General features: G+C 41.5%; 1 protein-coding gene across 6 annotated transcripts in view; it reads left to right on the top strand.

The window, feature by feature from the left end:
* Positions 1–17,834, top strand: part of syngap1a (synaptic Ras GTPase activating protein 1a) — a 78,477-nt gene that overhangs the window by 32,778 nt on the left and 27,865 nt on the right. For 5 of the 6 annotated variants that reach the window (XM_067424833.1, XM_067424834.1, XM_067424835.1 and 2 more), the window contains 3 exons: positions 6,510–6,604; positions 13,940–14,061; positions 14,933–15,086. In XM_067424833.1, the coding sequence (XP_067280934.1) occupies positions 6,510–6,604; positions 13,940–14,061; positions 14,933–15,086 (371 nt within the window). The remainder of the gene's footprint in view (positions 1–6,509; positions 6,605–13,939; positions 14,062–14,932; positions 15,087–17,834) is intronic. The other variant, XM_067424836.1, reaches the window with a different exon arrangement.

Here is a 17,834-nt window from a genome sequence, read left to right as displayed (position 1 = left end):
CTCTGTGTCGAACTAAAACACTTTAATGTTGAAGTAGCCGATTAAAATCATTCAGATATTGCATGACGTTGCAATATGCATATTACGATATTTCGATATATTGTACAGCCCTACTAGACAAGTAAAATTATTGTATTTTGGGTAAAATAACTCAAAATGAAGAGAGTTTTTGCTTAAAATAAGATAAATAATCTGCCAATGGGGTGAGATAAATAATCTTGTTTTCTGTTTGAATTAAGATTATTTTTCTCACCCCATTGGCAGATTATTTATCTTATTTTAAGCAAAAACTCTCTTCATTTTGAGTTATTTTACCCAAAACAAGACAATTACTTTTGCTTGTCTAGTAAATACTTCTTGTTTTAAGAATTTTTAGATGTTTAGAAACCAGACAGAAATACTGAGTGAGAAGAGCGTGTTTTGCGGTGTGAACACCTCTGGAATCGTATCTTTCTGAGGAATGGAAGCGTTTTAAACGATCTCCTGGACACAGAAAGGAATGTAAAACAGCGCAGCTTTAAGATGTTATTCTGAGAGGAGCTGTTAGTCATCTGAGCTCAGATTAAATGTGTAAATAAATCTGAAGAACCCATGAAATGAGTAATAGAAGGCAAACGGCTTGAGAAGGTGTTGGCTCTTTTAAAGGACTCTTCAGATGTGTGTTCAGACTCACACACACACACACACCACACACATACACACATACACATATATACACACACACACACATACACACACACACACACACACACACACACACACACACACACACACACACACACACACACACTCCAGTGGATGTATGAGCTCAGCGTTTACACAGATGTGCTGTTCAATAAGCTAAAGAAACATCATTACAACACAAAGATTGTCAGAGCTAAAGGCCATGAGCAGGATCATATTTTTGGTTTTTGGACTGGGCAAATGGGCGGGGATTATATGAGTGGGCGGAGACTGTGCAAATGGGCAGGGATTATATGAGTGGGTGGAGACTGTGCAAATGGGCGGGGATTATATGAGTGGGCGGAGACTGTGCAAATGGGCAGGGATTATATGAGTGGGTGGAGACTGTGCAAATGGGCGGGGATTATATGAGTGGGTGGAGACTGTGCAAATGGGCAGGGATTATATGAGTGGGTGGAGACTGTGCAAATGGGCGGGGATTATATGAGTGGGCGGAGACTGTGTGAATGAGCGGGGATTATATGAGTGGGCGGAGACTGTGAATGAGCGGGGATTATATGAGTGGGCGGAGACTGCAAATGGGCGGGGATTATATGAGTGGGCGGAGACTGTGCAAATGGGCGGGGATTATATGAGTGGGCGGAGACTGCAAATGGGCGTGGATTATATGAGTGGGCGGAGACTGTGCAAATGGGCGGGGATTATATGAGTGGGCGGAGACTGTGTGAATGAGCGGGGATTATATGAGTGGGCGGAGACTGTGTGAATGAGCGGGGATTATATGAGTGGGCGGAGACTGTGAATGAGCGGGGATTATATGAGTGGGCGGAGACTGTGTGAATGAGCGGGGATTATATGAGTGGGCGGAGACTGCAAATGGGCGTGGATTATATGAGTGGGCGGAGACTGTGCAAATGGGCGGGGATTATATGAGTGGGCGGAGACTGTGTGAATGAGCAGGGTTTATGAGTGGGCGGAGACTGTGAATGAGCGGGGATTATATGAGTGGGCGGAGACTGTGAATGAGCGGGGATTATATGAGTGGGCGGAGACTGTGAATGAGCGGGGATTATATGAGTGGGCGGAGACTCTGAATGAGCGGGGATTATATGAGTGGGCGGAGACTGTGCAAATGGGCAGGGATTATATGAGTGGGTGGAGACTGTGCAAATGGGCGGGGATTATATGAGTGGGCGGAGACTGTGCAAATGGGCAGGGATTATATGAGTGGGTGGAGACTGTGCAAATGGGCGGGGATTATATGAGTGGGTGGAGACTGTGCAAATGGGCAGGGATTATATGAGTGGGTGGAGACTGTGCAAATGGGCGGGGATTATATGAGTGGGCGGAGACTGTGTGAATGAGCGGGGATTATATGAGTGGGCGGAGACTGTGAATGAGCGGGGATTATATGAGTGGGCGGAGACTGCAAATGGGCGGGGATTATATGAGTGGGCGGAGACTGTGCAAATGGGCGGGGATTATATGAGTGGGCGGAGACTGCAAATGGGCGTGGATTATATGAGTGGGCGGAGACTGTGCAAATGGGCGGGGATTATATGAGTGGGCGGAGACTGTGTGAATGAGCGGGGATTATATGAGTGGGCGGAGACTGTGTGAATGAGCGGGGATTATATGAGTGGGCGGAGACTGTGAATGAGCGGGGATTATATGAGTGGGCGGAGACTGTGTGAATGAGCGGGGATTATATGAGTGGGCGGAGACTGCAAATGGGCGTGGATTATATGAGTGGGCGGAGACTGTGCAAATGGGCGGGGATTATATGAGTGGGCGGAGACTGTGTGAATGAGCAGGGTTTATGAGTGGGCGGAGACTGTGAATGAGCGGGGATTATATGAGTGGGCGGAGACTGTGAATGAGCGGGGATTATATGAGTGGGCGGAGACTGTGAATGAGCGGGGATTATATGAGTGGGCGGAGACTCTGAATGAGCGGGGATTATATGAGTGGGCGGAGACTGCAAATGGGCGGGGATTATATGAGTGGGCGGAGACTGTGCAAATGGGCGGGGATTATATGAGTGGGCGGAGACTGCAAATGGGCGTGGATTATATGAGTGGGCGGAGACTGTGCAAATGGGCGGGGATTATATGAGTGGGCGGAGACTGTGTGAATGAGCGGGGATTATATGAGTGGGCGGAGACTGTGTGAATGAGCGGGGATTATATGAGTGGGCGGAGACTGTGAATGAGCGGGGATTATATGAGTGGGCGGAGACTGTGTGAATGAGCGGGGATTATATGAGTGGGCGGAGACTGCAAATGGGCGTGGATTATATGAGTGGGCGGAGACTGTGCAAATGGGCGGGGATTATATGAGTGGGCGGAGACTGTGTGAATGAGCAGGGTTTATGAGTGGGCGGAGACTGTGAATGAGCGGGGTTTATGAGTGGGCGGAGACTGTGAATGAGCGGGGATTATATGAGTGGGCGGAGACTCTGAATGAGCGGGGATTATATGAGTGGGCGGAGACTGTGAATGAGCGGGGATTATATGAGTGGGCGGAGACTGTGAATGAGTGGGGCTTATGAGTAGGGATGGGTATCGTTAAGGTTTTAACGGTATTACTACTCTTATCGATACTGCTTATCGGTCCAGTACTTTAACGGTATTCTTATCGGTACTTTTTCAGATTTATATATATATATATATATATATATTCTAGTAATCAAATGTAAAATAACACTGCATGGTTTATCATAAATAGCCTAAATTAATGCTTATTAAAGCTGAATTTATTCATTCAAGAGCTGTGAGGGATTTTCTCTTTGCATTTGCTTGTTTAATTCGCAGTAATTCATCAGCATGTTTATTTACACTGCTGCCTCTTTAAGACAGCCGTGCAGATCTATAGGCGACTGATAATAGGCAGATGAGCTACACTTTCTCCTGACTATATCCATAATAACTACGTCCATTTTAGACACAAACTGTGTTGTGTTAAAGAGACTCTCCAAGCTGGTCATTTTGAGATAGATGTGTGTGTTCATTTGATCGTTTAGACGCGAGTGTGAAACCGAAAGTGTGATTTGCTCGTCTCGTTGCGGGCTGTTTCAGAGTGCGCGCGCTGACTTGGGAACAATCTCTTGCGGACATTTTTGTGGTTTTAATCGCTCTTTTTATTATTAAACGCATCCCACAATCCAACAGTAGCTAGACTGAATTTTACAACAATCACTGATCGTGCTGATTCTGTCATTACGTTTGAGTTTAAGGGAGAAATGGCAGTGCTGCAAAGGGAATTAAGTTGCGCTAGACATAAATATTATTATTATAATCTTTGGAAGCCAAAATCTAAAATAAAATCAGACTATCACAGATCTAAAGTGTAACCAGGCTATGTTTGAATGTTCAGTTCTGTCCTCGGCTGTCGTTTGTGTGTCTCTCTCTCGCTCGCTCTCTCTCTCTCTCTCAGGTCACGTGTATTTTCAAAAGTACTGACAGCAAAACCGATAACGTCAGAGCTTATCGATACAACGGTCTTTCAAAATTTAGCCCCGGGGCCCGTTTAGTACCGGTTTTCGGTACCCATCCCTACTTATGAGTGGGCGGAGACTGTGAATGAGCGGGGCTTATGAGTGGGCGGAGACTGTGAATGAGCGGGGCTTATGAGTGGGCGGAGACTGTGAATGAGCGGGGCTTATGAGTGGGCGGAGACTGTGAATGAGCGGGGATTATGAGTGGGCGGAGACTGTGAATGAGCGGGGTTTATGAGTGGGCGGAGACTGTGAATGAGCGGGGCTTATGAGTGGGCGGAGACTGTGAATGAGCGGGGCTTATGAGTGGGCGGAGACTGTGAATGAGCGGGGATTATGAGTGGGCGGAGACTGTGTGAATAAGCGGGGATTATATATACAAGTTGGCGGAGACTATACAAGTGGGCGGAGACTGCAAATGGGCGGGGATTATATGAGTGGGCGGAGACTGTGAATGAGCGGGGCTTATGAGTGGGTGGAGACTGTGAATGAGCAGGGATTATGAGTGGGCGGAGACTGTGTGAATGAGCGGGGATTATATATACAAGTGGGCGGAGACTATACAAGTGGGCGGAGACTATACGAATGGGTGGAGACTATACAAGTGAACGGAGACTGTTTGAATAGGTGGAGATTATATTGGAGTGGGGTTAGACTATACGAGTGGACGGAGAATATATGAGTGGGTGGATGTGAATGGGTGGAGATCAAGGCCCAGTTCTCCGTATCGACACCAGTCTGATCCGGCTCATCTTTCCTGAGTGTCCGTGAGCAGAAATAGCAGGTGGAGTTCTTTAACAGAGCCCCGGCGCGTCTGAAAAACCTCGAATGTCAGCGCAGAGAAAACTCCAGGCATTATCGATGTCTAAGTGGAGATTCGAAAGTACATGGAGTAATCAATCCTCGTCTGTGAACCCTCTGGCTTTACTTCTGCTGTGATTATACTGAGAGCGCATGAATATGTGGGACTGAAGAGAGAGAGAGAGAGAGAGAGAGAGAGAGAGAGAGAGAGAGAGAGGGGGAGAGATGGAGGCTGGGAGTTTATTTATAGCAGCAGGAATGTAAGTTCTGTAAAGGTTTGGTGTCCTGAGGGATGAATCACCACAAAACAAGACAAAACACTGACACCAACCCAGAGAGACACAGCTGAGTGTGTGTGTGTGTGAGTGTGTGTGAGTGAGAGAGAGAGAGAGAGAGAGAGAGAGAGAGAGAGAGAGAGAGAGTGTGTGTGTGTGTGTGTGTGTGTGTGTGTGTGTGTGTGTGTGTGTGTGTGTGTGTGTGTGTGTGTGTGTGTGTGTGTGTGTTGGGTAGGTTTAGGGGCAGTGTAAGGGGATAGAAAATACGGTTTGTACAGTATAAAAACCATTACGCCTATGGAGAGTCCCCATATGTCACAAAAACAAATGTGTGTGTGTGTGTGTGTGTGTGTGTGTGTGTGTGTGTGTGGCTTACCTGGGGAACACATGGCCCCAGGATGCACTATGGGAAGAAGGCGAGCCGGCGGAGGCAGTGTGATGCTTTGGCCAATGTTCTGCTGGGAAACCTTGGGTCCTCCATCCATGTGGATGTTACTTTGACACGCTCCACCTACCTAAGCATTGCTGAGACCATGTTCAGCCTTTGATGGAAACGGTATTCCGGTGGCTGTGGCTCTTCCAGCAGGATAATGCTCCTGACACAAAGCACAAATGCTTCAGGAATGGTTTGAGGAGCACAACAACCAGTTTGAGGCGTCGACTCGGCCTCCAGATTCCCCAGATCTCAATCCAATCGAGCATCTGTGGGATGAGCCGAACAAACAAGTCCGATCCATCTCGTAAGTTACAGGACTTAAAGGATCTGCTGCTAACATCTTGGTGCCAGTTACCACAGCACACCTTCAGGGGTTCGTGCCTCGACGAGTCAGGAGGACCAACACAATATACGACTAATATGCTATAATACATCATCTAGAGGCGGCGAACAGATCATGTTTAGATTTATTACAGCAGACGGCGCGAGCGACTCGTGAAGCTTCATCACGTCAGTGTTTAACGAGCTCGTCTCGCAGTCTTTGACAAACATTAACATTTCTCTGTGTTTTTGTTAACGGAATAACGCTAGTATTCATGTATGTTGTGTAAATAACACACACTCTCTCTCCCTCTCCCTCTCTCTCTCTCTCCCTCTCTCCCTCTCTCCCTCTCTCTTACACACACACACACTCTCTCTATCTCTCACACACTCTCTCTCTCTCTCTCTCTCTCTCTCTCACACACACACACACACACACACTCTCTCTCTCTATCTCTCACACACACTTTCTCTCTCTCTCTGTTGTGTGTTTTAGAGCACGCTCGTGCTCGCAGGAAGAGCTTTGCCACGTCGCGGCAGAGAAGCATGGAAACTCCGCCCACTGCCCCTACACAGCCATTCCGACAGCCTGTGAGTACAGACACGCCCCCTTTCTCTCTGGAAGGGTTCTGATTGGACAGCAGCGGTACAGTAGTGTGCCATCACATGACCTCACTGCCGCATGTTTAATTGAGCGAGTGTCGTCCATTTATCATCTTGGGCACTTCATTTGCATATTTAATCCAGGTTAGTGTAAGGATTTTCTCTAATCCTCCGAATACTGAAGGACATTCCCAGCTGACCGGACATCGTGAGCAAACGCGCTCACAGTATCTGGTCTTAATAATGATCTCAAAGCGTCAGCACATCAACATTTACACAGCATTCATGAAACGCTTGAGGTATAACGGAACGTTTCTCACACAGGCAGAGAACATACAGAAATAACATGTTTATAACTTAATGTGAACGTAAGACATTCTCAGATCGTAGTTCTGTGTGTGTGTGTGTGTGTGTGTGTGTGTGTGTGTGTGTGTGTGTGTGTGTGTGTGTGTGTGTGTGTGTGTGTCTGATGGGTAGGTTTAGGGGCAGTGTAAGGGGATAGAAGATATGGTTTGTACAGTATAAAAACCATTACGCCTATGGAATAATTGTGGGTTTTCTGACTAGCTGTAGTTTTGGGGCATATTCCTCTCCTGAAGTGAACTGAATCTGACAAAACATTCCCGTGGAGACATTTAGGTCTTTCCTGTGTGTGTGTGTGTGTGTGTGTGTGTGTGTGTGTGTGTGTGTGTGTGTGTGTGTGTGTGTGTGTGTGTGCGTGTGTGTGTGTGTGTGTGTACCTAATTAACCATATTTTGGGAACACGCTTGTACCCAGAAGTGAGCAAAACCAGACAAAATATCTAAAAACCTCCCTTTGGGGACGCCCTAATTTGTAAAACTGGTCATTTAAGTTGTTTTGAAAATGTAAAAATGCAGAAAGTTCTCTATGATGGGCAGTTTTAGGGTGTGTGTGTGATAGTGTTTGTGTGTGTGTGTGTGTGTGTGTGTGTGTAAATGGACTGCATTTATATAGCGCTTTTATCCAAAGCGCTTTACATTTTGCCTCACATTCACCCATTCATACACCGACGGCGATGTCAGCCATGTAAGGCACCATCCAGCTCGTCAGGAGCAGCTGGGGTTAGGTGTCTTGCTCATGGACACTTCGACACTTGGTCAGGCGGAACCGGGGATTGAACCACCAACCTTTCGGTTTGTAGACAACCTACATGAACCACTGAGCCACTGCCGCCCGTGTGTGTGTGTGTGTGTGTGTGTGTGTGTGTGTGTGTGTGTGTGTGTGTGTGTGTGTGTGTGTGTGTGTGTGTGTGTGTGTGTGTGTGTGTGTGTGTGTGTGTGTGTGTGTGTGTGTGTGTGTGTGTGTGTGTGTGTGTGTGTGTGTGTGTGTGTGTGTGTGTGTGTGTGTGTGTGTGTGTGTGTGTGTGTGTGTGTGTGTGTGTGTGTGTGTGTGTGTGTGTGTGTGTGTGTGTGTGTGTGTAAAAGTGAATGTCCTTGTTTATATTACATTGTGGGGATACCATAAGGATAGTCAAACCTGAGATCAGCAGCCAGCGGTCCCCACTTTTCAAAAGGCTTATAAATCACACAGGAGGAGTTTTTATGAGAAAGTAAAAATGCAGAATGTTTCCTGTGATGGGTAGGGTTAGGGGCAGTGTGTGTGTGTGTGTGTGTGTGTGTGTGTGTGTGTGTGTGTGTGTGTGTGTGTGTGTGTGTGTGTGATGGGTAGGTTTAGGGGCAGTGTGTGTGTGTGTGTGTGTGTGTGTGTGTGTGTGTGTGTGTGTGTGTGTGTGTGTGTGTGTGTGTGTGTGTGTGTGTGTGTAAGAGAGAGTGTGTGTGTGTGTGAGTGTGTGTGTGTGTGTGTGTGTGTGTGTGTGTGTGTGTGTGTGTGTGTGTGTGTGTAAGAGAGAGAGTGTGTGAGTATGAGTGTTGATCACATGTTGTGCTGAATGTTCAGATTTATTTTCAGGTTCTGGTGTATAGTCGTGTTGTGTGTGGGTTGTCTAGTTAAGTCCTTCTGACAAAATGTGTTGCAAAAATGTGCAAATTACTAAAACTAAAAATAATACAGAATTTTAAAAATATCAAAATGATAAAAGGATGTGTTTGATTACTTCTAGATTATAGAGTAGAATAATAAAATAATCCATCCGTTCATTTACTCATCGTCTGTGGGGTCGCGTGATATAATTAATAATAATCCAGCAATATCACACGTTTGATCTGCAGCGGTTATGAGTGTGAACGGCTCTGACTGACCCAGAGCATGTTTCATAATCATTAGAAAGACTCTTGAAGAGGTTTGATATTTCTTTGTTTAGATTAAATCTGAATTAAAATGAAGAGGCCATATCTCATGTAAAGTAAATATGTTATGATGATTATGTGTTTGCTGATGTAGTTCACTATATTACAAACATATACTAATCTTCCATTATGTTACGTTATTAATGTTTTGAGAGCATCATTAAAGACCAGATCACTTTAAACGAACATTAACTGGAAGAACGTTTGTTCACAACGCTGAGAGAACGTTTGCTGTCAGCTGTGAGACTCCTGAGAGCAGAATAATAATGTTTCCAGATCTGTCGAGTTTGTGATGCTCCGTGTCAATGAGGCTTCGTGTCAGGACGGCTCTCGAGTTTGAGTTCGCGGGACGCGGGGGAGTGTCGTCATGGCAACGCCTCTGACCAATGACACGAGCACATGCACTTGACCTTGTGAGGATTACATTATCGGATCCTTTTCCTCTAAACTGCTCCTGCATTTGAGTCGTCATGGAATCCTCAAGTTAAAGTGCTGCATGAATATATGAGAGTGGGAATCACCAGAGGCCCCACGATTCGATATTATCACGATATGATATTATCACGATACAATATCACAATACTAAAGCCATGTTACGATATTATCACAATACACTATTATCACAATACTAAAGCCACGATACAATATTATCACGATACACTATTATCACAATACTAAAGCCACGATACAATATTATCACGATACGATATTATCACAATACGATATTATCACAATACTAAAGCCATGTTACGATATTATCACGATTAAAGCCATGTTACAATATTATCACAATACACTATTATCACGATACTAAAGCCATGTTACGATATTATCACGATACTAAAGCCATGTTACGATATTATCACAATACACTATTATCACAATACTAAAGCCACAATACAATATTATCACGATACACTATTATCACGATACGATATCACAATACTAAAGCCATGTTACGATATTATCACGATACACTATTATCACGATACGATATTATCACAATACGATAATATCACAATACAATATTATCACAATACTGAAGCCACGATACAATAGTGTCGCGATTCTAAAGCAACGATACGATATTATCATGATTCTAAAGCCACGATATGATATTATCATGATTCTAAAGCCACGATACGATATTATCATGATTCTAAAGCCACGATACGATATTATCATGATTCTAAAGCCACGATACGATATTATCATGATTCTAAAGCCACGATATGATATTAACGTGATTTTAAAGCCACGATATGATATTAACGTGATTCTAAAGCCACGATATGATATTAACGTGATTCTAAAGCCACGATACGATATTAACGTGATTCTAAAGCCACGATATGATATTAACGTAATTCTAAAGCCACGATACGATATTAACGTGATTCTAAAGCCACGATACGATATTAACGTGATTCTAAAGCCACGATACGATATTAACGTGATTCTAAAGCCACGATACGATATTAACGTGATTCTAAAGCCATGATAAGATATTAACGTGATTCTAAAGCCATGATAAGATATTAACGTGATTCTAAAGCCACGATACGATATTAACGTGATTCTAAAGCCACGATACGATATTATCATGATTCTAAAGCCACGATATGATATTAACGTGATTCTAAAGCCACGATATGATATTAACGTGATTCTAAAGCCACGATACGATATTATCATGATTCTAAAGCCACGATACGATATTATCATGATTCTAAAGCCACGATACGATATTATCATGATTCTAAAGCCACGATACGATATTAACGTGATTCTAAAGCCATGATACGATATTAACGTGATTCTAAAGCCACAATATGATATTATCATGATTCTAAAGCCACGATACGATATTAACGTGATTCTAAAGCCATGATACGATATTAACGTGATTCTAAAGCCACAATATGATATTATCATGATTCTAAAGCCACGATACGATATTATCATGATTCTAAAGCCACGATACGATATTAACGTGATTCTAAAGCCACGATACGATATTAACGTGATTCTAAAGCCACGATACGATATTATCATGATTCTAAAGCCACGATACGATATTATCATGATTCTAAAGCCACGATATGATATTAACGTGATTCTAAAGCCATGATATGATATTATCATGATTCTAAAGCCACGATACGATATTATCATGATTCTAAAGCCACGATACGATATTATCATGATTCTAAAGCCACGATACGATATTAACGTGATTCTAAAGCCATGATACGATATTAACGTGATTCTAAAGCCACAATACGATATTAACGTGATTCTAAAGCCACAATATGATATTAACGTGATTCTAAAGCCATGATAAGATATTAACGTGATTCTAAAGCCACGATACGATATTAACGTGATTCTAAAGCCATGATACGATATTAACGTGATTCTAAAGCCACGATACGATATTAACGTGATTCTAAAGCCATGATACGATATTAGCGTGATTCTAAAGCCACGATACGATATTAACGTGATTCTAAAGCCACGATACGATATTAACGTGATTCTAAAGCCACGATACAATATTAACGTGATTCTAAAGCCATGATACGATATTAACGTGATTCTAAAGCCACGATACGATATTAACGTGATTCTAAAGCCACGATACGATATTAACGTGATTCTAAAGCCACGATACGATATTATCATGATTCTAAAGCCACGATACGATATTATCATGATTCTAAAGCCACGATATGATATTAACATGATTCTAAAGCCATGATATGATATTATCATGATTCTAAAGCCACGATACGATATTAACGTGATTCTAAAGCAACGATACGATATTAACGTGATTCTAAAGCAACGATACGATATTAACGTGATTCTAAAGCCACGATACGATATTAACGTGATTCTAAAGCCACGATATGATATTATCATGATTCTAAAGCCACGATACGATATTATCATGATTCTAAAGCCACAATACGATATTATCATGATTCTAAAGCCACGATATGATATTAACGTGATTCTAAAGCCACGATATGATATTATCATGATTCTAAAGCCACGATACGATATTATCATGATTCTAAAGCCACGATACGATATTAACGTGATTCTAAAGCCACGATACGATATTAACGTGATTCTAAAGCCACGATACGATATTAACGTGATTCTAAAGCCACGATATGATATTAACGTGATTCTAAAGCCACGATACGATATTATCATGATTCTAAAGCCACGATACGATATTATCATGATTCTAAAGCCACGATACGATATTATCATGATTCTAAAGCCACAATATGATATTAACGTGATTCTAAAGCCACGATACGATATTAATGTGATTCTAAAGCCACGATACGATATTAACGTGATTCTAAAGCCACGATAATATATTAATGCAATTCTAAAGCCATGATACGATATTAACGTGATTCTAAAGCCACGATACGATATTAACGTGATTCTAAAGCCACGATACGATATTAACGTGATTCTAAAGCCACGATATGATATTAACGTGATTCTAAAGCCATGATACGATATTAACGAGATTCTAAAGCCACGATAATATATTAATGCAATTCTAAAGCCATGATACGATATTAACGTGATTCTAAAGCCATGATACGATATTAACGTGATTCTAAAGCCACGATAATATATTAATGCAATTCTAAAGTCATGATACGATATTAACGTGATTCTAAAGCCATGATACGATATTAACGTGATTCTAAAGCCACGATACAATATTAATGCAATTCTAAAGCCATGATACGATATTAACGTGATTCTAAAGCCATGATACAATATTAACGTGATTCTAAAGCCACGATACGATATGAACGTGATTCTAAAGCCACGATACGATATTAACGTGATTCTAAAGCCACGATACGATATTAACGTGATTCTAAAGCCATGATAAGATATTAACGTGATTCTAAAGCCATGATAAGATATTAACGTGATTCTAAAGCCATGATACGATATTAACGTGATTCTAAAGCCACGATACGATAGTGTGACGATTCTAAAGTCACAATATGATAGTGTCACGATGTGATACAATGTAACGTTCTCTTAACGTTTGAAGAATGATACAATGTAACGTTCCCTTAACGTTTGAAGAATGATACAATGTAACGTTCTCTTAACGTTTGAAGAATGATACAATATAACGTTCCCTTAAGGTTTGAAGAATGATACAATGTAACGTTCCCTTAACGTTTGAAGAATGATACAATGTAACGGTCTCTTAACGTTTGAAGAATGATACAATGTAACGTTCCCTTAACGTTTGAAGAATGATACAATGTAACGTTCTCTTAACGTTTGAAGAATGATACAATGTAACGTTCCCTTAACGTTTGAAGAATGACACAATGTAACGTTCCCTTAACGTTTGAAGAATGATAATATGTAACGTTCCCTTAACGTTTGAAGAATGATACAATGTAACGTTCCCTTAACGTTTGAAGAATGATACAATGTAACGTTCTCTTAACGTTTGAAGAATGATACAATGTAACGTTCCCTTAAGGTTTGAAGAATGATACAATGTAACATTCTCTTAACGTTTGAAGAATGATACACTGTAACGTTCCCTTAACGTTTGAAGAATGACACAATGTAACGTTCCCTTAACGTTTGAAGAATGATACAATGTAACGTTCCCTTAACGTTTGAAGAATTATACAATGTAATGTTCCCTCAGTGTTTGCATTACCAAGAACAAATGTATTTTTGTCAGCCGGGAAACTAGGTTGTGAGTTCCATTTCCTGCTGACTTTAATATGAGTTTAAGCGTGTACTAAAAGTGATCTAAAGTGATGGTTTGAGTCACACACACACACACACACACACACGCAGCGGCGCTGCAGATGTCACAGAGAGCTTTGCGTGGGCAGCAGCTGCAATGACTCACTCATCTCCGGCTCACGCCGCCCTCTGCTGGATATCCTCTATGATCACACTCTAAAATAAGAGCATAGAAATGAGTGTGTGTGTGTATGTGTGTGTGTGTGTGTGTGTGTGTTTGTGTTCGCAGAGTTTTCTAAGTCGCCGCCTGAAAGGATCAATTAAACGAGCAAAGAGTCAACCCAAACTCGACCGCACAGGAAGCTTTCGCCACATGATCCTCCCACGATTCCGCAGTGCTGACCAGGAGAGGTACAGACACACACACACACATACACGTTTGTTTTTGTGAAATGTGGGGACATTCCATGGAACTTGAGTGATTAAATGAATTCAAGTGTAGTTCAGGCAGAACACTGATCGCTAAACGTTATCAGCTGATTTGTTACTCCATCTACTCTGATCATTTATAGTATTTAAGCTCATTCAAACTCATGTTCACACACACACACACACCTCCACCCCTTCACCTCCTAGTATCTTCATTATCGAGTATTGGATTCTGTGTAGATCTATCGTATCATTGTATCTTTTCCTGTAATATATGCTAAGAAACTTTTGGTTATTATGAAGGCTGGGGGATTGTGTTTCACAGATGTATCTCGAGCATCTTTGAGCCTTTCGCCAAATCAAAGATTGTCAATAAATTTAATTCTGAAAGTGGTCCTGACTGAAATAGGCGTAATGGTGTTTATACTGTACAAACTGTAGTTTCTATCCCCCTGTACTGCCACTGCCCCTAATCCCCCCCCCCCCCACACATACACAAACAAACACTGCCCCTAAACCTACCCGTCTCACACACACACACACACACACAAACACACTGCCCCTACCCCCTGCCCCTAAACCTACCCATCACACACACACACACTGCCCCTGGCCCCCACATTACACACACACACACATACACGCTCACACACAAACACTTCCCCTGCCCCTAAACCTACCCATCACACACACACTGCCCCTGCCCCCAAACCTACCCATCACACACACACACTGCAGCAGATGCAGTGACTCACACTCCCATTGTGCTTTAGTGAGTCACACACATATATAACCGTATGTGTGTGTGTGTGTGTGTGTGTGTGTGTGTGTGTGTGTGTGTGTGTGTGTGCAGGACGCGCCTCATGCAGAGCTTTAAGGAGTCTCACTCTCACGAGTCCCTGCTGTCTCCGAGCAGCGCGGCCGAAGCTCTGGACCTCACGCTGGACGAGGACGCCATCATCAAGCCGGTCCACTCCAGCATCCTGGGCCAGGAGTACTGCTTCGAGGTCCGTCTCAAACACACGATAACACACACACAGACACACACTCACACCTGAGCTCCTCAAACACATGAAAACACACACACACACACTCACATCTGAGCTCTTCAAACACACGATAACACACACACATTTAGTATGATTGAGTATGACTGAGTATGATTGAGAATGATTGAGTATGACTGAGAATGATTGAGTATGACTGAGTATGATTGAGTATGACTGAGTATGACTGAGTATGATTGAGTATGACTGAGTATGATTGAGTATGACTGAGTATGACTGAGTATGACTGAGTATGACTGAGTATGACTGAGTATGATTGAGTATGACTGAGTATGACTGAGTATGACTGAGTATCATTGAGTATGACTGAGTATGACTGAGTATGATTGAGTATGACTGAGTATGATTGAGTATGACTGAGTATGATTGAGTATGATTGAGTATGACTGAGTATGACTGAGTATGACTGAGTATGACTGAGTATGATTGAGTATGACTGAGTATGACTGAGTATGATTGAGTATGACTGAGTATGACTGAGTATGACTGAGTATGATTGAGTATGATTGAGTATGACTGAGTATGACTGAGTATGACTGAGTATGATTGAGTATGACTGAGTATGACTGAGTATGACTGAGAATGACTGAGTATGACTGAGTATGACTGAGTATGACTGAGTATGATTGAGTATGACTGAGTATGACTGAGTATGATTGAGTATGACTGAGTATGACTGAGTATGATTGAGTATGATTGAGTATGACTGAGTATGACTGAGAATGATTGAGTATGATTGAGTATGATTGAGTATGATTGAGTATGACTGAGTATGATTGAGTATGATTGAGTATGACTGAGTATGACTGAGTATGACTGAGTATCATTGAGTATGACTGAGTATGACTGAGTATGATTGAGTATGATTGAGTATGACTGAGTATGACTGAGTATGATTGAGTATGACTGAGTATGACTGAGTATGATTGAGTATGATTGAGTATGACTGAGTATGACTGAGAATGATTGAGTATGATTGAGTATGACTGAGTATGACTGAGTATGATTGAGTATGACTGAGTATGACTGAGTATGATTGAGTATGACTGAGTATGATTGAGTATGACTGAGTATGATTGAGTATGATTGAGTATGACTGAGTATCATTGAGTATCATTGAGTATGATTGAGTATGATTGAGTATGACTGAGTATGACTGAGTATCATTGAGTATGATTGAGTATGACTGAGTATGACTGAGTATCATTGAGTATCACTGAGTATGATTGAGTATGACTGAGTATGACTGAGTATGATTGAGTATGACTGAGTATGACTGAGTATCATTGAGTATGACTGAGTATGACTGAGTATGACTGAGTATCATTGAGTATGATTGAGTATGACTGAGTATGACTGAGTATCATTGAGTATCATTGAGTATGATTGAGTATGACTGAGTATGACTGAGTATGATTGAGTATGATTGAGTATGACTGAGTATCATTGAGTATGATTGAGTATGACTGAGGATCATTGAGTATGATTGAGTATGACTGAGTATGATTGAGTATGACTGAGTATCATTGAGTATGATTGAGTATGACTGAGTATCATTGAGTATGATTGAGTATGACTGAGTATGACTGAGTATGATTGAGTATGATTGAGTATGACTGAGTATCATTGAGTATGATTGAGTATGACTGAGTATCATTGAGTATGATTGAGTATGACTGAGTATGATTGAGTATGACTGAGTATCATTGAGTATGATTGAGTATGACTGAGTATGACTGAGTATCATTGAGTATCATTGAGTATGACTGAGTATGACTGAATATGATTGAGTATGATTGAGTATGACTGAGTATCATTGAGTATGATTGAGTATGACTGAGTATCATTGAGTATGATTGAGTATGACTGAGTATGACTGAATATGATTGAGTATGATTGAGTATGACTGAGTATCATTGAGTATGATTGAGTATGATTGAGTATGACTGAGTATCATTGAGTATGATTGAGTATGACTGAGTATGACTGAGTATGATTGAGTATGATTGAGTATGACTGAGTATCATTGAGTATGATTGAGTATGACTGAGTATCATTGAGTATGATTGAGTATGACTGAGTATGACTGAGTATGATTGAGTATGATTGAGAATGATTGAATATGATTGAGTATGACTGAGTATGATTGAATATGATTGAGTGTGATTGAGAATGATTGAGTATGATTGAATATGATTGAGTATGATTGAGTATGACTGAGTATGATTGAGTATGACTGAGTATGATTGAGTATGATTGAGTATGACTGAGTATCATTGAGTATGATTGAGTATGACTGAGTATGATTGAGTATGACTGAGTATGACTGAATATGATTGAGTATGATTAAGTATGATTAAGTATGATTGAGTATGATTGAATATGATTGAGAATGATTGAATATGATTGAGTATGACTGAGTATGATTGAGTATGATTGAATATGATTGAGTATGACTGAGATTGATTGAGTATGACTGAGTATGACTGAGTATGATTGAGTATGACTGAGAATGATTGAGTATGACTGAGTATGATTGAGTATGACTGAGTATGATTGAGTATGATTGAGTATGACTGAGTATCATTGAGTATGATTGAGTATGACTGAGTATCATTGAGTATGATTGAGTATGACTGAGTATGACTGAATATGATTGAGTATGATTAAGTATGATTAAGTATGATT

The sequence above is a fragment of the Pseudorasbora parva genome, chromosome 19, assembly GCF_024679245.1.
Source record: "Pseudorasbora parva isolate DD20220531a chromosome 19, ASM2467924v1, whole genome shotgun sequence".
In the NCBI taxonomy this organism is placed as follows: domain Eukaryota; kingdom Metazoa; phylum Chordata; class Actinopteri; order Cypriniformes; family Gobionidae; genus Pseudorasbora; species Pseudorasbora parva.
Note: the sequence above shows the minus strand (reverse complement) of the source record. Positions and strands in the feature narration are given on the sequence as shown.